Below are 26,487 nucleotides of genomic sequence, written 5' to 3' on the forward strand. Positions count from 1 at the left end.
TCTCTCTCTCTCTCTCTCTCTCTCTCTCTTGGTCTATGTGTGTGTTCCACCCCTTGCTCCCTCTCCCTTCCCTTCTGCCTGTCTGTCTGCCCATGTCTGCTGTCTTTCTCTGTCATATACGCCTTATCCCTCTCTCTCTCCCTCCATTCTGTTTCCTCCTGTTTTGTCATCTTTACCTCCCTAATTGTCTTTGTCTCAGTCTCAATGATTTCATCTGTATCCTCTCTGACCGGTACTCTCTCTCATCTGTCCCGCTCGCTATCTTTTCTCATTTTATTCTCTGCCTCATTATTGTTTTCAGGGAACTGTTTAAATTTTATAAAAATGTTCTTTAACTGCTTCATGGAGTCTTCAATCCTTTATTATATGGAACTGATGGCAAATCAGTTTTGTTCAGTGGGTGTTTGGCAGGTGCTCTGATGTAGTTGGCTCCTTATCTTTCCTATCAAACATCTAACGTTCTTTTACTTATCTCCTCCTTTTTTGTGTTTGTTACTCTCTTGTACGACCTCTAATTCTTCGGCACTTATGACCTTTTAATTATTGGATTGCAAGTGCTGTAAAACTCTTACTTAAACTGGGTTTTGTGCTGTAGCCCTCTCCATACGTCGTGTTTTACTATATTCGTATCCATACGACGTGGGGAACTCGGTGCCCCCACTTTCCAAAGAGGAAATTTACTCGTTAATCCGTACGCTTTGCAGTCTGTCAAAATGATTTTTTGAGAAATACTGAAAGTTTCAAAGAGATCTTCGCTCTTGATGTATTCTAAAATGTGAAGAATACAACCCCGGAAGTACAAAATGACCCCAGGGCGTACGGATAGGGTTAAAAGCTAATTTACTGCCGGTTGTGTCAGCTGTAAACTTGTATAAAGGGTTGATAATATACCTGAGCTATTTTAGATACCTCTCTATAAAAACATTTGTTGGAACTCGTGATGCGTGAAATAAATTTGTTTACACAAAGATCAACGCGAAAATTTTGTGAATCTAACTTTTCAGATTTTTTTTCTACGCAGTGTTCACGTATTCCAGTCCTTTCAGTTCATATTTTGTTTTAGTTTGTTGAGAGCATAATGGTGGGTGGTTGGAGGGTGCTCTGGTGTGGTTTGCTCCTTCTTTCCTATCAAACATCTTTCATCCTTCCTCCCCTCCTTCTTTTTTGTGTTTGTTACTCTTTTGTAACCCCTCTAATCTTCAGCACTTACATGACCTTATTGTGTTGCAAGTGACGTAAAACACCTACAAAAAAAAAGGGGGGGGGGGTAATATCAGCTGTCACCTATTCAATATGGTAATCCTGTGCCTTGTTTATTGTATAGTCTACAACATGCCACTGTAGTAACAGTCTCATGTCACTATCACAAGGTAAGGTATAATGATGATAAAAGTGACATTGAATAGAAGACAGTGTAGCACGGCTACTTTTCACCCGATTGATCTTATGTGACGAGCGACAGCAAAGTGCCTATATAGTGGGTGGTTGGCGGGTGCTCTGGTGTGGCTTGCTACTATGAAACATATCTCCCTTCCTTTTTTATGTTCGTTACTCTCTTGTAACACCTCTAATCTTCTGGTGCTCATATGACCTTATGAGCGCTGTAAAGCCTCTACTAAAACAAAAGTGCTTATATAACTGCTACACCACAGACACTGATGCATATAGTTCGATACAGCACCAACTTTGTCATTAGTTGTACTTTTGGTGCTTACCTCTCCAAGGCATCACAACCAAAAAGTTTTTTGATTCAAGAGAAATAACGTTATGTGCAAATAACCGTGACAGTATTGTGAAACTACCTGAGGGCTTTGCTGCTGACGAGATCTTGAAAAAAATCTTTTTCTTTGTATTTCCACAGGATATTGCTGACTCCAAGGGTTGCTTTGTTAGGTTGAAGTGGTGGTCAAATTCACGCAAAAATGTCAAATTTTGATATTCGGGTAAGCCTTGATTTAATCTCTTTTTCATTTCTTGAAAATATCAAATTGTTTGTCTTTAGAATGTCCTGTTTTATCGACATAATGTGGAAATGTAGTCTTAACTGCTGTATATTGAAAGGCTTTCCAGTTCCTCTGTTTTTGGTAATCGTGTCTTTTCTTTTATGATGATGAGAATCTTTTCAAGTTTTTTCATGTGACAGATGTTGAGCTTCTTCTCTTTGTGTGAATAAGCTGTCTATGACTCATGCTCTTGCATTTGTAGCCTCTAAACAGATGTTTGGTTTCCTTTTTAAAAAAAATCTCAGTCAAAATTTAAAAAATTCTTGGCTAGCAACAAAAGAATTCAGAACGAGGAGGGAGGGGGGGAGGTGGTTTGAGGGGAAAATACTTGATAAGTAGATTCTTAATGGGCTTTTCTGCTATGGTCTGCTCCTGTGACTTCTTTTCATTATTTCTGTGATCCTGTCTATTTGCCTAGATAAGTATTACATGTACTACCACTCCTTCACAACTATAATGATTGTGGTAAAAACAGTCAAAAGCACGATGAATATTCTATGCTGAAGGACTGTTGATATTTTATTCTTTACTGAATATTTCACACCAGATATTTCATTTCGTGCTCAACAAAAGTGGTGGAGATAAAACATTTGTTCCTTTTTTGTTATTTCTGTTTTAAATGGTAACTGTGTGGACCGTAGCTGCCAATTGAACTTTTTCTTTAAAATTGTTTCCTCGCTGATATTAGTATTATTAGTATATAAAACTTTTGGCTGATTGCTTTTATTAATCCACTTTGAATCCTGCACAAGTTTTTTTTTTTTTTTAATGTTCGCTTAAATTTATTATGACATGATGTATGATGCAATTGTGCATCACAGAGAATGGGACTCAGGACAAAGCATGGTTTTGTAGACAAATGAAGTACTTACCCTGATGTATATTTTGGGAGATAAGTGTAAGTGCTATAATATCATTTTAATGATCTTGCTCGCTCTCCCCCCCCCCTCTCTTCTCTCTCTCTCTCTCTCTCTCTCTCTCTCTCTCTCTCTCTCTCTCTCCCCCCCTTTCCATCCTCCATAATGGGCTAGGGGTTACAGACTGTGAATAGGGGGTGTAATACCCCAACCTACCCTCCCACTCACTGACTCACTGACTCATCCACTCGCTCTCTCACTCACCCACTCACTCGCCCACCCACACACTCCCACACACTTACATACACCCTCTCCCCCCCACACACACATACACACACCCACCCACACACATACACACACCCACCCACACACATACAAACACCCAAACACACACACACACAAAAACACACACACACACAAACACACACACATACACACACACACGCACACACACGCAAACACACACACACGTGCAGGTGGGATGCTTCTCATAAGCCACAACCTCTCTGTTGCTGAGAGATGGCATCTTTTCTGCATACTTTCTGTGTTCCGCCCAGCCGGTTCAAGCGGAAAGAACATTTGGTTTTAAATTCAACTAGCTTAAAACAATTTTACGAAAGAAGAAGAATATTTTTTCTCTATTTGTGGCTTTAGAACTTAATCTGTCTTTAATATTTAAAAAAAAAATTTTTTGACCCACAGACCCTCGGCAAGTCAGGTAGGCAGTTCACCAACTGGGCAACTACATACTCATGTCAGCCAGAACTGTATTTTGAACCTGAGAATAATGAAGAAATAAAGAATGTAAGTCCAATGGAGAGGTCAAATATGAATGCATGTTAAATGACAGTGGTGCAGCCAAGCCTTTGTGGGTGGTTGGTGGGTGCTCTGGTGTGGTTTGCTTCTTCTTTCCTATTAAAAATCTATCTTCCTTATCTCCCTTTTTCTTTTTTATGTTAGTTATGCTCTTGTAATCCCTCCAATCTTGTGGCGCTCATATGACCTTATGCAATTGCGAACGTCGTAAAACCTCTACTAAAACCCAAAAAACAACTACCCCTTTTCACTCCCCTTTTTCTTTTTTTTAACATCATAACGGTTTTGTCCAAGACGCCCCCTTGTTTAAGACAAACACTTTACTCCTCGACAGTGGGCGGCTGTCCTGGACTATTTTGACTTTATATTATTTTTCTTATAGCTTGATTCTCTGAATGAGGGAAATTTGAAAGAGTAACAGTTGCTTGGTAACATCATTGCTAGTTCCATGTCATGGTATTGGTAGTGTTAATAATAAAATAATTTAGGTTTACTTTCTTCATGGGTTATGTTCATGTGAGATTGATTCTGTGCTCTATCTTGCCGCAGAAAATTACAAACCTTGCAGCTCTAATAATTTTTGGTTCACCCTTTTAGTAGGTCTGTTTAATTAACATTATTAAAGGCCAAGCTGCAAGGTCGAGAGCCCAGCTGTTGTTGCATAATATAACAACAAGAAATACACTAATAAATTCTCTTATGAGTTGAAAAAGGTACAAGATGAGGTGATATACATTTGCTGTGCGTTTCTAGATGACCATTTATTTCATGAAGTTTCACGCTCAGAGAAACATAACAGCTGTGTTAGAACTTGACTGGTTTCATCTCCAGTTCAACATTTCAATGTCCTTGGAGATCTCAGTTGGAAGTTATGAAGTCTCAAAAATTGTCCACAGGAAATATGATTTAAACATACGGTGCAGCTATGGTTGGGTGCCCCTTTTATGTCTAACCACCAGCAATTTGTTTCTCTTCTCTTTATTAGATGTGTTTTCCACTGATATTGTTTTTCCCAACCCAGAAACTTGATGATGTGTGACTGATTTAGAGTTTGTTATTTCTTTAGCCACGTGTTGCTTCAACTAATCTTGAGTTTCTGTTATGAAAACTTATTAAACTCTTCGAGCCTTAGCCACAGGTTGGCACCAAAATTACCTGTATTCCTAGCCACCGGTACACCCTTGTCTCCAACCTGGCCCATTTGGGACAAAATGCTCATGGGAAACTGTGTTTGCTATGCAGAACATTATTGATTATTTGAAGATTATTTGAAGATCTTTCTAAATTAGTGGTAAAGACGAGGACTATGACTACCTTGAGTGGAACATGGAATGGGATTCTGACGATGATATGTATTAAACTGGCTGCCAATAAAAGAAAGGATTAAATACAAAACTGCCGTTCTATGTTTTAAATGTATAAATGATAGTGCACCTTTTTATCTTAAAACATTCCTGGAATTATATAATCCACCTAGAGCCCTTAGATCAGCCTCTGACAATCTAATTCTTAAAACTCCAAAACAAAACTACAAAACATACGGCGAGCGTTCCTTTTTGTTCTTTGGTCCCCAGGTATGGAACGAAATCCCATATAAAATAAGATCTGCCCCAACAATTTCCATTTTCAAAAATCAGCTGAAGCATTTTTTATTCACAAAAGCATACCTGTCATAATGATGTACTGTGATATATATGCATGTGTATGCCAGACTGTACTGTGATATATATGCATGTGTATGCCAGACTGTGAGACTGAAGAAATAGCGAGTGAGAATGAGAGAGAGAAAAAGAGAGAGATAGAGAGAGAAAAGAGAGAGAAAAGAGAGAGATAGCGAGAGAGGGAGAGAGAAAGAGAGAGAGAGAGAGAGAGAGAGAGAGAGAGAGAGAGAGAGAGAGAGATAGAGGAGAGAGAGATAGAGTGGAAATGTTTTTCTATCTGTATAGAATTAATGTTTTAATGAATGTTTCTAGTTACTCACGTTTCAACTGTATTTTGACTGTTCGTGAATTTATATTGCATTGTATATTTTTAGTGAACACATTTTCAACCTCACTGCGAGACTGTTTTTCTGGTATAAAATTTTACACATATGCATTTATATTATATGTATAATACTTTGTTTTACGTACACATTTGTGTCGATTAATTTTTAAGATGTGATGTCTTTTTCATTGTAATGCGCATTGAGCATCTTTTCGGAAATGGAAATGCGCAGTATAAATGCTATTTATTATTAAAGTAATATATCGCTAAGGAGTGCAGGCAGAGGGGCATGGTAGCCTTAGGATATTGGGGCTTAATAAATTGTTAAACTTATCACTAATCACAAGTAAAAAATAGAAACCTAAGATTATTTCTTTAAAAATATGCCAGAGTTCAATTTCTACAATCATACTGTTTGAAAAAGTTGTGTGTTATTACTGTTAAGAAAAAATCCAAATAGTGAATTCCAGTTTTAATGTGGTTTTTGGTCCACTTTTTCCCAAATCCTGTAGGGTTATTGTAAAAAAGCAGACTTACACTGTAAGGTACAGGCTGTGTTCACTGATCCGTAACAGATGTTGTGTAAGAAAGGAGGTCAAAATCTAAACTTATTATATGGCCTACAGGGATGTGTTATCTAGACTTAATGCAAAGAGGCAGGTGAAGGAGTGGTTGCACCTATAGGCCAAAAACAAGAATGCTTTACATTGTTGAAAGCTAAGACGAGCAAGCAAATGCAACCGATATACCTAATAGTCTTGTATATTGTTTTGAATTCTGCATGTGTCAACTAAATAATGTAAGGTATATTCCTAAATCCTAGTGTTTGCTTGCTTACACTACAACTACAAGCTTTTGTACGTGAAACATTCTCTTTGTTTATGACCTTTTCTTGGCTGTGGGACGGTTGTCTCTTATTTAGTTCCTTTCTTGGCTTATATTGTTTCAGGAGTTTTTAATGGCTCTCCACTCTCCTTTTTCAGTCTTATTGGCCACAGGATGTGGGTACTAGACTTGAACTCATGCCTCTCAGATACTCTTTTGGGGTTTTCCATTTTCCCCCTCACAAACTGAAAATGTTTTAGTTTCGTCTGATTTTCTTATTTTCATTTTTTGTCACACTGGTACGTGCCAGTCAAGTCTCATATTGATTGGAATTCAAATACTTTTCGACTTCTCAGTCTATTCAGGATTTGTTATTTTAAGAAACTTTTTCATCCCTGGAAGTCTGTCTGCTGGTCTGTCTGTGGATTGAGAATGTTTTTGGGAGAAAAAAAAATGATGTGAAATTTTTGTGGTAGCAGAGTCCAAAAACCCTGTAGCTCAATTTTACACACTCAGAATGGCCCCTACTTGTAATGAATTTTTTTTTTCCATAGGTGTAGCAAAGTCAGAATATCTTGTGGCTGTAACTAATTTGTGTCTATGTGTGTGTATGTGGTTTTTGTCTTCCCTAGATTGTTGATTATGCACGAGAGAAGGGGAAAAAGGTGAAAGTGGTTGGTTTTGGACATTCCCCTTCAGACATCGCTTGTACTACAGACTTTATGATCAGCCTGAAGCGCTACAATAAAGTTTTGAAGGTGTGTTTGTTGTTACTTGAGATTTGCTGTCTGCTTTATAACATGCATTTGCACCTTTTTGGAAGAAAGTACCAAATAGTGCCTTCTTTTAACACTTCATGTTTGGACTTTATTTGAAGACTGTCAGCTACTGTAAAGCAATTAAAATGTAGCCTTCTGCAACATTTTTTGATACTGTAGATTATACCAATGAGTTGAGTGAGGTATGATATGATGAGATGAGATGCTTAATTGACGCTGCATTGTGGTAGATTAACAATGCACTTTGACCAACTTCTATAACACAAAATATAGATGCATACCTCAATAGCAACAACTGCTCTCACATACACACAAATGCACACATATGCACACACACACACACACACGCACACTCACACACACACACACACACACTCAGACTCACACCCAGACAAGGTGTTTTGTAGTTATGGACTTCTTTATGTGTCTATATTTTAACTCTAATGTCTTTGCTCTCTCTTCTTTTTTTTTTTCACGGCAGGTTGATGAAGAGAAGTCTCAGGTGAGCGTGCAAGCTGGATGCTTGATAAAAGACCTCAACCACAACGTCCTTCCAGCGCACAACTTGGCATTCTCTGTGTAAGGTTTCTGTTTCACAGTTTGTTGTGGGTGGTTGGCGGGTGCTCTGGTGTGGTTTGCCTCTTCTTTCCTATTAATCGTTCAAGCACAGTAGAATTGTAAATGGGCTGATTTATGTCACACTCATAACTGTGCCTGATCTTAAACAGGGAACTGCTGCTTCTTCTTTCCTAATCCTTACTATTGTCATTTTCCTCTACTTCTCTTGTATGTTTGTCATATAATTCTTGTGACCTGCTATTTCCGGGGTGCCTTGATAGTCGAAGCAGACCTTGTGCTGTTGAAGCTAGAGAGGTGAGCAGAGTAAGTCTGATTCCCTGTAAAGACTTCTCTGTTGACACCCACCCCTTGGCGCTCATATGACCTTATGCAGTTGCGAGCGCCGTAAAATCCTCTACTATAATAAAAATCTCCTCATCGATGTTATAACTGTCTTGCGTCTGTGGTATTTACACTATTTAGATCAGTGGTTCTTAGTCTTGTTGGAGGTATTGAACCCTGTAGGTTTCGTATGTGATCGCCTATTTCGGCAGTTTCCAGACATCTTGACCTACACCAAAAGTGGGCATTGCCATACCTATTGGAGAAGTTTGGTTTCGTTGGTGTGTATATTTGTTTGGTTATAGAGAAAACTCTCCTTGTTTTTTAAAGAAACTGAACAAGGGGCAAAAACTTTTGTCTTCGATTTTCTCAAAACAGCATTTTTCGGGATGGCCCCCTTGTGCTTAAAAGCGACCATGTGCATTCACCGAAGCCTCTGTTTTGAAAATCAGTGCTTGTGTGTGAATGTAAGTATGTTTGTATATGAAAATAAGTGTGTTTGTGTATAGAAATATATAAGTGAGTTTGTGTGTGAAAATAGCAGTGTTTGTGTATAGAAATTAGTGAGTTTGTGTATGAAAATAAAATAACAGCGTTTATGTATAGAAATAAGTCAGTTTGTGTGTGAAAAAATAGCAGTGCTTGTGTATAGAAATTAGTGAGTTTGTGTATGAAAATAAAATAACAGCGTTTATGTTTAGAAGTAAGTCAGTTTGTGTGTAAAAAAAAAACAGTGTTTGTGTAGAGCAATAAGTCAGTTTGTGTGTCAAAAAATATGTGTGTGTTTGTGTATAGAAATATGTGAGTTTATGTGTGTAAATAAGTGTGTTTGTGTACAGAAATAAGTGAGTTTATGTATATAAATAAGTATGTTTGTGTACTTACAAATAATTGAGTTTATGTGTGATGTGTACATTTATTCCCCCTGTAGCCAAGGGACTGTGGACGATCTCTCAGCTGCTGGTGTCATTAGCACTGGAACTCACGGGACTGGCACCAACTTTGGCATTGTGTCTTCCTATGTGAGTTGTTCGTTGCTGGGGTGGGTGAATGAGTGCTGTGTCATAAAGAAAGATATTGTCAGGGTCATAACACAGTTGCTTCAGTCAATTTTTGTATGATTTGAAATAATTAACACTTTTCACCCGCGCAGCGCGCAGAGCACTCAATACTTATCCCCACGGACCAGGATACAGGTACGATACCTGCTATATATCACACCGTTGCGTCCCGTGGGGAAAAGGGATGGCTTCTTACCGTCGCCAATTGGCATCCCATGGGGGCATAGTGTTAAAAAAAAATGCTTTTTTTAATCAGACTTATTGCTTGAGTAAATGTGAAAATGTTTCATTAATAGAATTTTCAGTGAATAAAAACAAGACCCTGATATATTGAGGAACAAAATAAGAAGCGGTAATTTTTAATGCATAAATAACTAGGAACCTGCACCAAAAAAAATGACTGAGGCAAACGTGATATATAATCATGATGAATATTTTTTTTGATTTTGAGATGAGACAATTTTATACCCTGTGTGTGTAAAACTTTACTTCTTAATCAGATGCCTCCTGAAAACCTTATACATGGGTCCTATATCCTTTCTAAGTATTGCTACTGTTTTCGAATAAACTGTCAGCCAATTTTTGAGCTTTTTGGTTAGTCTTTTTTATTGTTTAAATCATAGTGTTGTAATGATCAGAAGTCATGTTTTTTGCAGCTCAAGGACTAGGTGCTCTATTGTGCTTCAGAGGTGCCGATTTTCCTGATAAATCCAGAAATCCAGATTTCTGAAATTGTCCTGTTTTTGCCTTGGTCTTCAGGCAGATCATTATAGCGAAAATAGTCTTTATTCAAGCTGTGTAAGGCACTAAAATCCTTAAATTTTGAGTCCTCAAGGGAGTGTTTTGATGGGGTCTGAAAAGATCTGAAATACTTTTAGTAGCCAGTTGCTACTGATACTTTTGAGAAGCAAACCTACCTCAATGTTGATGCCACCACACTTCTGTGTGTGGATGGTTGGCGGGTGCTCTGGTGTGGTTTACTCCTTTTTTTCTATCAAACATCTATCCTCCTTATCTCCCCTCCTTCTATTTTGTGTTTGTTACTCTCTTGTAACATCTCTAATGTTCGGCACTTATATTTTGACCTTTTTGTGTTGCAAGTGCCGCAAAACTCTTACTAAAACTAAACTAAACACTTCTGTGTTTTCTTTTGTACCAGGTCGTGGATCTCACTCTAATGAAAGCCTCTGGGGAGATAATCACCATCAGCAAAGAAGAAAACTCTGAGTTGTTCAACGCTGCTGTTCTGGGTCTTGGCTCGCTTGGAGTGATTCTCTCTGTCACGTTCCAGTGCGAGAAAGCTTACAGACTTCACCAGAGGCAGTTCCCCAGCTCCCTGAAAAATGTGAGTACAATCGAACCATCTCTAAAGGCTACTTGTTCAAGACAGACACCTGTACAAATGACCTCTTCCTCCGTTGTGTTTTTTTCTTTTTTATAACAACACTGTCTAAGACATCTATCTGTCTGAGACAACTGCTTTTCTCCTCGACAATGGGTGGCTGTCTTGAACAGTCTCGACTCTACATCAAATGCTAATTGATTATATTTACTTATTTCTTCATTTGTTGTGGATTTTGCATTTCCTGAGATGAGTGCTGTTATGTTCCTTGTGTTGTCCTGATCTGTGTTATTGTTGTTGTTGATCCATGGATGTTTTGTCTCTGTCTCTTCAAGACCAGTTATTGTGGGTGGTTGGCGGGTGCTTTGGTGTGGTTTGCTTCTTCTTTCCTATCAAACATCTATCGTCCTTATCTTTCCTTCTTCTTTTTTATGTTTGTTACTCTCTTGTAACACCTCTAATCTTCTGGCACTCATATGACCTTATGCAGTTGCGAGCGCCGTAAAACCTCTACTAAAACTAAAAGACAAATTGTTTGCCATTGAAATGACCTTTTTTTGTACTTAGTCTTAGGCTTTGTAAAGAGTAAAAATGATTTGATAATGATGTAGAAAATAACAGCAGCCATGTTTATTTTCTCTTCTGCTTCTTTATGTTATGTAGCTATTGTCATGACACCAGGTGGCGATAAGTTGTGACTCAACAATTCTTTCTTGTTGTCTTGATTCTCTGGCTCCTACAGGTCATTGACAACTTTGACAAGCATGTGGCAGAGGCTGACCATTTCCGCTTCATGTGGTATCCTCACACTGAGTCTGTCGTCTGTTACAGTGCCAGCAGGACCAAAAAGGTAAAGGTCACACACTTATGATGTGTTTGGTCATGGTTCTTGTGTGTCCTGTCTTTACGTTATTCTTTGTGGTGTTTTAGCTGGATTTACTAGTAGGTGAGAGTGATAACTACATGTATTAGAATATAAAGGGATTATTCAAAGTGTTGTATCCTTTCTTTATAGTTGAAGGTTTATTACAGGATGTTGCAGCGACTACATTTATGTATCTATGTATCTATTCATTTCACATTTCCATCTCAGTCTTTTGAGGACATACTGTGTGACAGCTTGATCGAGCTTAAACGCAAGCAATCACATAATTTGTCACAGTCTGTAATGTACATGGAGATAAGAGGTTTTGGCTTGACACGGAGGCAATGTAGTTAAACCTGCTCGTAAGGCCACATGTATTAGACTATTACCTATACCAACAGCCACTTCCCATTTTATCTCTTGCAGTTTTTTTGTTGTTTTTTTTGGGGGGGGGGGGTGGTGGGGGGTGGGTGCATTTTAATGACACCGTAAGACATTCACTTTTCTAAAGGCAACCCTTTTTCCTCAACAATGAGTGGCTGTCTTAAACGATTTAGACTATATACAGATTTTTTATAGCCACTTTGCCGTCATTTTCTATTTGATTAATTTCTGTCTTCTCCTGTGAGTCATCTATTTATTTCTGTTGTCCCCAGGAGCCAGCCGTGAAGTCCAGCTGGTTTTGGGATATGTTCGTTGGCTACCATCTCTTACAACTTTTGCTGTGGATAAGGTACTGAAAAAATCATTTTGATTTTGTGACTACTCTGTTTTAGGAAGTCTCTTAAAAAGCCCCCGTCAAATTTGTTTTAGAAAATTTGTAAATCAAGTTGAATAAGTTGGGGTTTTTAAAAGCCAAAAGAAAATCAGAGGAAAAGGAACTCATGACATAGAAATGGCCAAAAAAAATCTGTAAAAGCCTGCGTTGTTGGAATGAAAAAGGTAAAAAAAAGAAAGTGAAAAAGCGAGGAGTTTAACTAACAATTAATAAGCAATTGATTATAATTACTAATTGCAGATGCTTAAATAAATAAAAGTAACATTATGCAGGAAAATGTCAAAATTTCTATGAAATGAAGAGAAAAGCTTGCTGAAAACCTTGATGGGTTAAAAAAAACAAAAAAACCTTGGTATTGTAGTTTGAAGAACTTAAATTGGCTTTTGGGTCTGTGAGGTAGTCTGTAGAAAGTTACAGAAATGCCAATATACCACTCTGTCATTGGTAGTGGGATAGAGGTGAGTCACATACATAGCTTTACTAGTTTGAAAACTATACTATTTCTGATGTACAGACATAGTCCTGTCTTTGACACAAGAAAGATGTGGGCAAAACTTATGTCACAAACCAATCTGTCCCCGTGGTTTTATGCACACAAAAAAATGAAATTATGTAAACTGAGCCAAAAAATTTGAAATTATGCAATTCTGTAAATTTTAACAAAGAATGATTCAGAAAAATAATCAGATTTTATGCAAAAAATGATCAAATTTTGCTAAATTATGCGGGTTGCATAAAACCTCGGGGACAGACCAATAAAACCCCACCAAAAATATCCTTGAGTTTGTTAGATACATTGCTATGCTTTGAGGCAGCAGCATTACTGTCATCAACTGCCGACACAAATCTCTTCCTCTCTCCTCAGCACGTTTGTGCCTTGTCTGGTGAAGAGCATCAACCGTCTGTACTTTCGCCTCATGTGTCAGCAGCCCATCGAGAAGGTGGCCCGCAGCGACCGGGTCTTTAACTTCAACTGCCTGTTCAAGCAGTATGTCACAGAGTGGGCCATACCCAAGTAAGTTTTTGGGGTTGTTTTTTTTTAGTACGCGGTTTTACGGTGCTCGCAACTGCATAAGGTCATATGAGCGGCCAAGTAAGTTTTTTTATATCCTGTATTGTATGGCTTTAATTCTTTGAACTCCATTGGACGCTGGGAGCATCCAGCGGTAATAACCCTGTTCCCCATCGTATGCTGGGAGCATCCGGCGGTAATAACCCTGTTCCCCATCGTACACTGGGAGCATCCGGCGGTAATAACCCTGTTCCCCATCGTACGCTGGGAGCATCCAGCGGTAATAACCCTGTTCCCCATCGTACGCTGGGAGCATCCGGGGGTAATAACCCTGTTCCCCATCGTACGCTGGGAGCATCCGGCGGTAATTACCCTGTTCCCCATTGGACGCTGGGAGCATCCGGCGGTAATAACCCTGTTCCCCATCGGACACTGGGAGCGTCCGGTACAAGGGACAACTGTTTTGTTTTATTTAGTGCTAACTTTTGCTTGTTTTTCGAAACTATTCCGGAACCAAGTTTTTTAGTAATGACTAAGCCTTTGTTTACGCTATTTAGAAGTTGGAGGCAAGCTTTAGGGGTTATAATGAGACATAGTGCACTAGGTTTAGGTGACTGTAGAAAAAACTCAGGGAAACAGTAGAAAAAACTCAGGGCTTAAAGGGTTAATTCACAGGTGAATATTCATTGGATCTGTTTTAATTTTACTTACTTTGACTTTTTCTGTCCTTTTTTAGTGCAAGGTGTTGAGGGTAGATATAATTATCGGACGTGGGCCATGTGTGATGCCTTAAGGCGGATAATCATATCTTGCCTTTGGAAGGTCACTTTGACTCCATTGATCCATCTTTTTCTTGGTCTTTCTTTTGCCTGGAATTACTTGGTAGAATAATTTTTTTCCCTCTGTCTTAAAGATAGTTTCAAAATATGAGTCACCTCCCAGGAAAGCCTATTTTACAGGAGATTCTAAAAACCGTTTAATTTAAGTATCAGAAGCCATTTTATGTTTAAGTTTCGTACATTTCTGTTTAATAAGTATTTTATTCCTTTTATTGAGATAATGTGTTTGACTCTGCTGTACAATGTAGTAAAAAAGAGCCCAGGTTTAGAACATTTTGGAACTGGCCCATTGGGCCCAACACCATCAACTCTTTACTTTACCATGTAAAGACTGACATCCGTAAACTCCTCCCCCTCCTCTCCAACCCGTGACTGACATCAATTTACTCCTCCGTATCCACTCAACCCTGTGACTGACATTCATAAACTACTCCCCATCCACTCCACCCTGTGACTGACATCCATAAACTCCTCCCCCTCCTCTCCACCCTGTGACTGACATCCATAAACTCCTCCCCCACCACTCCACCCCTTGACTGACTTTCATAAACTCCTCCCCCTACACTCCACCCTTGACTGACTTTCATAAACTCCTCCCCCTACACTCCACCCTTGACTGACATTCATAAACTCCTCCCCCTCCTCTCCACCCTTGACTGACATTCACAAACACCTCCCCCTCCACTCCACCCTGTGACTGACATCCATAAACTCCTCCCCCTCCACTCCACCCCTGACTGACATTCATAAACTCCTCCCCCTACACTCCACCCTTGACTGACATTCATAAACTCCTCCCCCTACACTCCACCCTGTGATTGACATCCATAAACTCCTCCCCCTACACTCCACCCTGTGATTGACATCCATAAACTCCTCCCCCTACACTCCACTCCACCCCATGTACAGAGAGAACACGGGCGTGGTGCTGTACAAGCTGAAAGACTGGATTGAGCAGAACGGTTTCTACGCACACTTCCCCGTGGAGGTTCGCTTTGTGCGTGCTGATGACATCTACCTGAGCCCATGTTATCAACAAGACTCCTGCTATATCAACATTATCATGTACAGGTAATCGGCTAGTCCTCACGCATATCGCCACAGTCAAAACAAAATTGCCTGAGACATTTAACCCCCGCCCCCCCAAAAAAAAAGTAAAAACAATGCTTGCTAAAGACAACATTGCGATTTGAGCAAAGTGAAAGTATCTCAATAATTGAATTTTTAGCACCCAAAAGAAAACCCTGCTATATTGAGGATATGATATAAGTGACAGGCTTTTTAAACAGTCACAATAGCTACAAACCTTAAGTCAATGATTTATGCAATTGTGTTATGATGGTGACCCAAAAAAAAAAGATTAGTTAAAAGATCTTTGGAGCTTATAAGCATAAATTTATTTTTTTTAAAGACTCACCAGTTTGGTTTTTATATGTTCTACAATTTTAGGCTTGAGAAAAATTGTTCAAAGAATTTTCCAAAGCAGTTAAAATTGAGTGTGTTGGAATTGGAAGTAAAAGTCTTTTTTTTTAAAATAGTTATGGATCCCCTTTGAGAGAGTGATTGCATGCCTTGTTATTGTTGTTGTTAGCGATCCAGTAGCATCTGAGCATTAACTCTTCTGCTTGATGCCATTCGGTAATTGCTGCATGTCTGTTCTAATTGTTGTCTTGTGGAGTAGAGGCAATTAGATGTGTGAGGTAACTTGGGAAGAAAACATCTCCTTAAATCAGTTAGTTTTCTACAGAAGGATAGATGATGTTCCACTGTCTCTGAGGGGGTAGTCACATAGTGGGCAGGCAGCAGACTGCTTTACTCCAATTTGAGATGTTGGTTGAGGGGTACATGTTGTGTTCTAAGTTGGAAGATTATGGATTGATCTCCCCTCCTCAACTCATTGATTGGATCTTTGACCAGTGGTTTATTCATGTGGCCATACATCCTTCTTCCTGTTGTACCCGTGGCCCAATCATTCATCCACTCTTCCTTGAGGTTTGACCTGATCATTTGGCAGCAGGTGGTGAAAATTCGTAGGAATTTCAGGCTGAGGGAGGCTAGCTCCTTTCTTTGCCAGAGCATCAGCTCTTTCATTTCCCAGTTTGCATGCCTTCACTTTTAATTACCTGGCTGGCCTTGACATTTTAGTCTTATTGTCTCAGGGGACGTAGAGTGCTGCATACTGTCCAAAGTCTTTGGCATATTCCTTATGTGTCTCGACATGGTGGAATCAGGCTCGTCAATTTCTGGGCATATAGGGTCATCGGTATAATCTTAAAGCCTGTTCATTTGCCTTGTTTTAGTGAAAACAATTTCCTTGTTGAATAGAAGTCGAAATATTTGCGATTGAAGGAGGTCAGGGTCCCCTGGTTTCAGAGTTGAAATCAGCGAGAAAATGGCCGCCAAAGTTTGGTATTTTCCATAGCTTAAGAGTCCTTGGAAAATGAAAATGGACATTTTTGTGTGCCTTTAATCAATGTTTTTCAGTATAACCCACACAGAAATGTGTTTTCAAATGGATATAAAAGGTGTTGAGCCAAAAAAGAAGAAAATTAGAAAAAATTGCCCAACTGTCAGAAAAATGCCAGTTTCTTTTATTTCATTATAATTTTGACGAGTGTCTGATTTCCCCATGATGCCTCACATATGATTATTATTACTTTTATTATTATTATTATTTATTATTGTTATTATTATAATTATTGCTTTTACTGTTATTATTGTATGTCTGATGTTTCCCAGGCCCTTCAACAAGCTGGTGGACCACGAGTCGTACTGGACGGCGTACGAAAGCATCATGGCTGAGCATGGAGGAAGACCACACTGGGCCAAGGTGAGAGATTGACAGAGAGTGAGAGCAGTGGTCTGGGTTTTGAAGCTTCTTTTGGCTTTGAAAATGAACTTGTAATGCTGCAAGAGATCCAATGGTTTTTAAAAATCACAAAAAGGTGAAAAGAAGCCACAAAACAAGCACATTATATATTTTTTTTTCATGGATAAAGACCTTTCTTCAACACACATATATACAGAAAAATACATTTTGTTCCTTCTATTTCTGGGGTCATGTGATATTTTTCTGTTCTTTTTTTTGGTTTAATTTTTTTGGTTTATCTTGTGTTTCCACATTGTAATTTCTAGTGTAATATTAAAAGTCTCTTTGTGTATGTGTGTGTGTGTTGAAAAAAGGATATTGACCCAAAGCGCTAAATGCAATGATTTTGTGTGTGTTGAGGCTTCTCTGCATCTTTTTCTGAAATTTGGACTCTGTAAGATTATTTTAGAGATAGGACCTTTGTGTATTTGAGATAGATGATGTCAGTGAGTTGGAGCCAATTTATACAAATATTGTTCTGTTGTTATCTTGGCAGTGTTATTTTGTTTTGTTATAGGTACTAAGTGGCCTGTTTGGGAATAGCCTTTGGCCTTTGTGGTGAAAGGATTAAGTAGTGTATGATGTGTTGAAAAGGTTGTAAAACTCAAAACTGTCTCTCTCTCTCTCTTTGTCTCTCTTTCTCTGTCTCGCTCTCTCTCTCCTCTCTCTCTCTCCTCTCTCTCTCTCCTCTCTCTCTCTCTCTCTCTCTCTCTTTCTCTCTCTCTCTCTCTCTCTCTCTCTCTCTCTCTCTCTCTCTCTCTCTCTCAAAACACTTTGCTATCACAAGGCTCATACAATAAAAACCATTGCCTTTACAAGCATTTTTGGGGAAATCCAAAGGAACTGGGTGGTAAACATCACCGATCAGCGTTTTGTGACGGGAGCGGAAGTTTAGCGGTCTTGCCGATCGGTTAGATGTGACGGCAAAGTGGTAACCTCTCCCTCCCTTCATCCTTCCCTCCCTCGTATCGTTGTCAGGCACACAAGTACACAGGATTGCAGTTCCAGAAAATTTACCCCAAGTGGAAAGAGTTTTGTGCCATCCGGGAAAAGCTGGACCCTAACGGAATGTTCCTCAACGCCAACTTGGAGCGCGTGTTTGATGCCAGACCTTCTCCTTCCACCTACGTCTGAGGCCAGACGTTTGTGGGCACTGAGGACCTGTGGTGGGGTGTTGCCCTATAAATCATCAACTTTTTACGGACCACTGATTGGGACCTGAAAATATTATGTTTCGACTGTGTCATGTTCTAACCATGTGACTGGAAGAAGTACATCTAAAATATGTAGATTGTAATGTGCAATGAGCTCGCTGTTGAGTGGGGATATATGCGCTGTACAAATGCTATTTATTGATATTATTATTACTATTTATTTATTTCTAAGACCATTGCCGAGGTTGATCTGCATATCCTCTTTGAAAACAATTTATTAGGAGCCAGCATGCACTGTGAAATTTAAATATATAAAAATACTGTGGGTGGACATTTGGGACTACTCTTTACTCTCATCAATTAAATGAAAATCTTTTTTTGCTTTTAGCAAAATTGTCAAGAAACCAGATATATAGTTAGAGCATGACTCCATCAATTTGTGATTTGTTGGGTTCTAATGGGGCTATAATCTTCAGCTGCAATGTGCTCGACATTTGATATATAGTTGACATATCCTGTCTTTTTGACAACAAAAGATGCTATGCTGCAGGAATTGTGAATTTTCATGTATGTCTGCTATTGGAGAGTGTCGAAGACTAAAATATTACTTTGGTTTTATCATTTTTATCTCGGAGTTTGACAAATTTGCCAAATTTAATTTATGTCTTGAATTGAATTTTATATAAAATGTGTTTTTCTTTCTTTTGAAAAGGATACTCATATTGGAGTAAATATACATGTAGAGCACTTTGCTTATAAAGAAACTGACATCAGTGACGAGTAATTCTTTTTTATACAGCTTGCAATATCTGTCGGTCTTGGGTTATTGATCTTCACGACTTAATCATCACAATGTTGTTGGGGGTTTTTTTTTAAGTAGCAACATGACCCCTCTTGGGAATTGAACTATGACGTTTATGTAATGATGCTCTTGTTTCACTGTGTTCGCGCTGTGAGCAGCCATGATTGATTGCTTCTGGTGAATGATTGTACTCCTGCTGTGAGGAAAGTAAGTTGATATTGTCCTTGATGTCATTTTGACGTGGCTCCAAAAAACTGTGTAACAATTGAAAATACTTGCCCCAACTTCTCTCGAAAGAGACATTGCTTTTATGATGAAAATTTCTTTCAAAAGTGTTGAAACTCATAAAGAGGTTGTTCAGGAATATATTTTTGTCTGCAGCTTATGATATATTCCTCGCCTGAAATCTTCATCCCTTTTAAAATGTTTACACTTATAGACATTATATTGTGGGTACGTTCTTGTCAGAGACAATGAACTGAATCAATTATAATTTTTAAAGTTCTGTTCTGGTTCCCCAATGATCAATTTTTAAAGAAGATGATAATTATGTTAATAATTATGGATTGCATTTGCTTCATACGTTTTCATATTTGGAAAGTGTTCAGTGATAAAATGCTCCTATTCCTCGTCTGGGATGGGAAGGGGGCCAGTGTGCTGTGTGTGTGTGTGAATCTCTGGTCTTTCCTGGTGTGTTGACTGTCTTTTTATTCTTATGTTTTTACTAGTCTGGTTGTGGCGTTGATGATCTAGTGGTTACGTTGTTGGACTCGCAACCAAAAGGTTGTGAGTTGTGGGTTTGAACCCTATCAAGGGTCTGATGTCCTGTCCATGAGAAACGCACATCACACAAGTTTTCCTCACTTCACCCAAGTGGGAATGGGTATCCTGGTTACAGACAGCGAAAGATCCTGTCAGTTTGTCAGTGTTTGAGCTTTTAATTGGCTGCTTGCTCTGTGTGCTTCTTGAGAAGCTGAGAATGTTTCTGAGTGTTCTAAGGTCTGCTAGGGTAAGGGTAATAAACAAATTGTAAAGTGCATAGGGTTTGCTGTTGAGCATGGATGTGCACTGAGCTAATGCATTTGATTTATTAGCCTACTATTTATTATTGCTTTTCACCATGACCAGATGGTTTTTTTGTGTCTATTGCTTATCACATTATGAAGATACTTTGTCCCTTGAGAACTGACAACATGAAGATCTGAGATCTCACTCCAAATGCTTGTTTAAAAGTACCCCAGACCGGTGAATATTTACTGAATGTTATATAAGCTATTTGTCTGTGTGTGGACATGATTTATTCCAGGCATCTTCAGGGTATGTTAGAATAATGATCGTCTTGGCAAAGAGAGGAATTCTGTTGAATTGTGCCTCAATGGTAGCTTTTACCCTTCCCTTTTGAGCAAACAGAGGAGTACAAACATAGTAAAGTTGACTTTGGCATTTTGTCAAAATGGATTTATATCTGGTATTTTATGTGAGTATGATGAGAATATTTTTCTTCATCTGTAATGAATCAAATTGATAGCCTGTTAAAAATGCTTGTAAGCCATGAAGTCTTTTTTTCTGCAGGCAAGCAAAATTCGAAACTTTACGTCCATTCCTTGGAAAGAGAACATAGCCTACAAATTGAATGAATTCTTCATGATAAGTGATTGAATGTAAACAAGAAAACAACTGACTGAGGGGTAATTACAGTATCATGTACAGTTAGTGGAAGGATCCCTTTTTTCCAATGTGAATTTTTTGTTCTTGGACCAAATGTTTAAAACATGCTGCTTTTCACTGTTTTTATTGTTGAAAAGGTTAGGGGGTTCTAGTGAAGATGAACTCCTGAGACTACAAAGAATCAATATTTATAATGTCATCAGTGTGTATTTTTTCTCCATGTTCTTTTGTTTCCGCTACTCAACCTCTTCACCATAAAAATTAACTATATTTATAGCGGTTTCATCCCTACCCTTTATCATCTTTACCGTTTAAATGAACTTTGTTTTGGGTGCTATTTCCTATAGGCCAAGGCCTATATAAAGAGAACATTGCCTGCCACAAAATGGGCTAAGAGGTCCCATGTTTTCCGGCCACTGTTCCATTTCCCTTATTCCCCTTATTTCTGCAAAATAATCAAGAACATATTGTATGAGCTGCCAATGTTCAGGACATATATTATAGTGTATAATAATGGCTATGGTAATGTATTTATTAGGCGATGTCAGTCACTGTCTAACCTTAAGAACAAAGAACATTCTGGTGACTCGTGTCGTTGACAGAAAACAAAAGCACGAGTTAAGTAAATTTCCAGAGCAAAGTTTTAACCCTCTCCCCATTCTTCCGCATGTTGAAACTTTGACACAGCATTACAGTCGCTTACTAGCGGGGTTCCCTTCATTTAGCCTTCTGCGTGGTATGAACTGGAGCCTTGACTTGACAATCATTTGAAATCTTTCAACTCCTACGTTTGATCATATTTGATAACAACTATTTGAAAAATTCAGCATTAAATTTGTCTGAAAGCTTTAATTCATATTACAGCAATACATTTTTTAGAATGTTCCGGTTTTTTATTTGCATTTGGTCTGAAGACCTTTGTTTATGGATTTGTGTTCTGTTTACAGGTAGGATACCAAAAGCATATATTTGTACATAAATTACTGACAAGTTCTATTAAATTAAAATCATAAAGACGCTTTAAAGATTTGCTTTCCTCTATGACATTTCTTGTACTTCTCAGATTAATTTTGTCAATGAAAATCTATGGTCATATTGGTATTGGTTATTCATATAATGTATAGGCTGTGTACATTAAATTTGCATACATGTAAATGATGTAGTAGGCTCTGTTTGATTCAAACTCAGTGGGGTATTTGTTGAGGTTTTTTTAAACCCTTTGTTAGATTTGCATTTTGCCTTCGAAGTATTTAAATCTCAAGTTAAATAGTACCATACATTTGGTTTTTGAAATAAGAACATTGTCTTACACTTTGGAAATTCCGTACCTGTCTCTACCGAAACTTCTCAATGATTTAGTGTACCCTTTAGCTCACTCACTCATTTAGTGGGTGGTTGGAGGGTGGTCTGGTGTGGTTTGCTCCTTCTCTCCTATTAAACATCTATCGTCCTTTTATGTCTTCTCCTTTTTTATGTTTGTTACTCCCTTGTAAGACCTCTAATCTTCTGACGCTCATATGACCTTATGCAGTTGCGAACGCCGTAAAACCTCTACTAAAACTTAGACATCCCTCATTTACTCACTGTTTTGTTAGTTAAATGACAAGGTGTTTGTGAAGGTCTGCTCAGCTTCTTTCTGCATGTAACAATGACCTACAAGGACTCCAAATTAAAGACAATGTGGCAGGTCAGAAGGGAAATAGGTACAAGTTATTGTGAAATAACATTTATATATATATAATATATAATGAAAGTGTTAAATCCTTCTCCATGAAAACGTATCTTATTTTTTTTATAAGTGTGTCTAGCTGCCTGATAGGAGACGATGAGATGATAAAAAGTAAGGATAACTAGGTCCATTTCTCTTTTTGAAGGAATGTTTTAATATATCTTTTACCAAGACTTGAGAAATCGTCTGTTTCCATTAAACACAGATGAGAGGTCTGTTGGGGCAGCTGAACATTCACTGGTATGCCTACATGCAAACTGTCATTCTTCCCACTCTACTGTAAGCTCACTCTGCTGCACTGACACGGACAGGGATACAGCAGTGTCCTTTTGTTTGCATTTCAGTGGTGTTGGGCATAAATGGGCCTGCTCCAAAGTTTCTAAAACCTGATTTTGAAAAAAATTATGTAGTAAAACAGGGTCAAAGATGTTTTCTCAATAAATGAGGTCAAAATTGAACAAACACAAAATTGCATGAAACATTGACATACTATTTGAGTCAAAGTGGTCTCTGTTAGTTTAGTTTAACAGTTTTTAGCCTTTCCTGTAAAAAAGGCTTCGTGGGAGATTGCTAATCAGTGCTTGAAACCACTGATATGACTAGGCTGTTCCAGAAGACCATTTGTAAAGACTGTGAGACCTATGATATTGATAGACTTGCTTTTTCCTGCTTCTACATTTTATTGTAACTTGTGTTGCTCTGGAGATTTTTTAAAAGTGCTTTCAACCCAGAGCTGTGTTGATTGACATGAGTGTTATAGATCTATATATACAAAATGTTTTAAGTGTCTGTGAATTTTATATTTTATCAATGAAATAACTTGCATAAATTTGTAATTGTATGCAATTAGTGGGTTCCCATCCTGTGTTACCTTTTACCAGTATGATCGTTTTCAGTTATTATGAACTCTACTCCGTGTCAGCTGATGAATTTGTCAGATTTTACCCTCCTACTTGAACAGTACCTACAGTACCTGGATCTTGCAAGCACATTCCTGTAATGTAATGATGATATGGGATTTTTTTTCTTCTTTCTTTTTTTCTCGGCCATGGTCCCAGGTCAGATGCGCTTATTGCAGTAACTTTTGTAAACTAAGTAATTAGGCCTACCATCTTTTGTTTGTTGTTAGGCAGGTTGGCAGAAATGCTTGTCATGTGTTGGTTGTAAGCTCAACATGTTGGAGACTGTTTTATGTTGACTTTGACTGGAAAAAAGTAGACAAAACAGGATGCTTTGTTTTTTCATTCTTTTTACCTCGTAATTTTTAGGAGTAGGCCTACAGTTTCACTTTTCATGCACATTATATTCTATCCACTGTTGTAGCTTACTTGAGAACCCTCGCCAGTTTTTCATTGATCACAGCCACTCCAGTATATTTTACTGCTCTGCACTTCAGTTTCTACTGTACTGTTCTTTCACTTTCCTTTCATTTTAGTTATATTTTCATCAGTTTAATTAACACTGTGTGAGTGGTTGGCGGATGCCCTTTTATGGTTGTTTCTCTTTTCTTATCAAACATATCTATCGTTCTTCTCCCTTCTCTATCTTTTCTTTGTATGTTACTCTCTTGCAACACCTCTGATCTTCAGTACTTAAAGACTTATATGACCTATTTGAGTTGCAAGTGGCATAAAATGCAAGTAAATTAAAACACTTTGTATCTTGTTGCATGTTCCTAGAGCAGGTAATGTTAAGTGGATGATGTGAGCCATAGATAGGAAGCAGAGTGTGATAAGAGATTTTCTATGAATGAGGATTTATTTTAATCAAATGTTTTGACTTTGGTGTGAAATTTTATGCCACATATGAAGTTCTTTAAAGTCCTCTTACACACTGAACTTGTGTGTATATTTTTGGCATTTGCACAGGACCCTGTTCCCATTAACTCCTTACCTCTGGCACCTTCTCCCAGCGGGTTGTGGTCGGAACCGCTGTGCTGATGATCCGCCGTAAGTGGCTCAGCCAAATTGCTTTACAATGTCGACGACATTGTCATTGTGTGAATTTTTAGAAATTTCAGAAAATGGGCCTCTCTCTTATCAGGGGTTCTTTCATTAGATTAAGAACTATCAAAAAAGGTTTGTTTTGATTTTGATGTAATGACCAATTTTTTTAGTGATGTGTATGTTACTATTAGGTTTTCTACTAAAAGAGAGCTCCGGCATAATGGGAAAACCCCCTTCAGAGATAAAGAGTTTCCTTGGATAATCATGATAATCTTTGTTTACACTCGAAATACAGAAGGAGAGTCCATGGAAGTTAACAAAAGTAAGCTTTGCCCAAATTGTGAAATTTGAAAATATTGCAGGCCTTTATAGAGTAGGAGCAGTTCATTCATTATTAATGCAGGGAACTGGAGTCTTGTCTATGCTTGTAAGATCACATTTTTATGTATTATTTCTCTTTATTAAAAGGTTGTGAATAGCTTTTTAGAATCTTATTTCATGTAATAATATTTGGGGCTTCACACCTTTTCCAAATATCTTTAGCTCTCACCTGACCTGTTACTGTAAGGATGGTATCATATCGTGTAATTTATACATTTTACTCGTGTGTCTCAGGTTGAGAAAATTTTGTGAAAATTAATGAGCTCCCATAAAAAGAAGTGTTTTACAGTATTAAATTACATTCACAAGGTTATCTGTTGACTTTTGACCTGATGACAGTCAGGGGGATCTAGTCCTTGTTGATTTGTGGGGGGGGTTTGTTTTTGTTTTTTCTTTTGGAGGGGGGGTGTGAAGTTGAAGGGAGAGAGGGGGTGATAATGCCTGTTGTGGTTTGCAAATAAAGCAATATATGTATATCTGAGCCATCAAGCAGTGTTCAAGTTTTTGTGATTTCTTATGTCATGTCTCTCCATCCCATTCTCAAATTTCGTTGTTTTGGTATTATCAAGAAGCTTCAAGCTCTACTGTACTACACACTGTACTTTTTTTCTTTCCCTCATCATTTGTGGTTGATGGCTGGCGCGACTGGTAGGTCTACCCCCTGGGGCGGTGCCCCTGACTGAAGTGTCTTTAGTTTTAGAGGGGGGACATTTCTCGTTCATGCGCAGTAGAATTGTGAATGGGTTGATTCTTGTCAAACCTCTACTAAAACTAAAACTGGTAGGTCTTACTTCTTTTCTTTCCCTCCATTATTTCTGTCTATCAGTCTTGCCTTGCGGGTGGTTGGCGGGTGCTCTGGTGTGGTTTGCTCCTTCTTTCCTATAAAAAATCTATCGTCTCTATCTCCCCTCCTTCTTTATTGTGTTTGTTGCTCTCTTGTAACACCTCAAATCTTCGGCACTCATATGACCTTATGCTGTTGCGAGAGCTGTAAAATCTTTACTAAAACTAAAACTAAGTCTTGCCTTTCCTTTGCACCAAAAAATGATCATCATATCGGTATGCTTCTATTTACTATGGCAAACAAAAACGCTATTATTTGACCCTGTTTATATATATTATATGCAAGGTTTGAGTCCTCAGTTGGAGCTGGAGGCTGCTGGTTGATCATGAATAATTTGCTGCGTCTATTTTTTCAGCATTTATGATAAAAATAATAACAGCTCGCCCATCAATGGCCAATGCATCTGTACTGTAGAGGAGAATATAAGCTTCTTCTTCTTCTTCTCGATCGCATCACACTTGAAGTCTGGTATCTGTCATAAATTGGGCCGTCGTGCTCAGTTCATCTGTCGGCCCGTATAGCTTCTCTTGCAGCGTCAGTGGGGTTGGCCCACAGAATTCTACACTTAAGTGTAGAATTCTGTGGGTTGGCCACGTTTCCTGTCTCGGGGCCCTGTGTGTCTTGCAGTGCTGAAGGATGTGTTCAACAGTTTGGTCCGCCTCTCCACACTGGCATTTTGGTGATTGTACTAGTTTAAAACATCTGCACTAATGTTGTCTCAGTCTTGTGTGTTGTGTCCTTAGTCTGAAGATAATCACTTGTTCTTGGCGGGACAGCTCATGGTAGCCATCTGGTGTCTGATGTGCTTTAAATAGTGTATTTATAATAGTTTTTATTTCTGTGTAGTTAACACTGTTGTCTGGTTGCTCTTTCTGTGCTCTTAGTTTGGCCATCCTGTCTGCCTGCTCATTTCCTAAGACACCACAGTATGATGGAATCCACTGCAGCATGATCCTCAGACACGGGATGTCCTCAATTTCTTTTCGTAGCCTTGGTAGTTTGCCAGAAGTGATTGCCTGCAGTACTGACAT

The 26,487-nt window shown here is 38.4% G+C and overlaps 1 protein-coding gene across 2 annotated transcripts; it reads left to right on the forward strand.

Moving 5' to 3' along the window:
* Window positions 1-1,861: 1,861 nt before the first annotated feature.
* On the forward strand, window positions 1,862-25,101 carry LOC101864542 (L-gulonolactone oxidase; the record flags this gene model as incomplete). 2 transcript variants are annotated; one of them, XM_005103834.3, is given in 12 exon segments in its annotated part: window positions 1,862-1,943; window positions 3,563-3,664; window positions 7,120-7,245; window positions 7,748-7,845; window positions 9,098-9,188; window positions 10,387-10,572; window positions 11,312-11,419; window positions 12,091-12,167; window positions 13,078-13,227; window positions 14,973-15,134; window positions 16,803-16,893; window positions 17,911-25,101. In XM_005103834.3, coding segments are annotated over 12 exon segments (1,368 nt in total). In that variant the 3' UTR covers window positions 18,067-25,101.
* Between the last annotated feature and the right edge of the window lie 1,386 nt (window positions 25,102-26,487).

This window comes from Aplysia californica, unplaced genomic scaffold (genome assembly GCF_000002075.1).
Source record: "Aplysia californica isolate F4 #8 unplaced genomic scaffold, AplCal3.0 scaffold00392, whole genome shotgun sequence".
NCBI classification, from domain to species: domain Eukaryota; kingdom Metazoa; phylum Mollusca; class Gastropoda; order Aplysiida; family Aplysiidae; genus Aplysia; species Aplysia californica.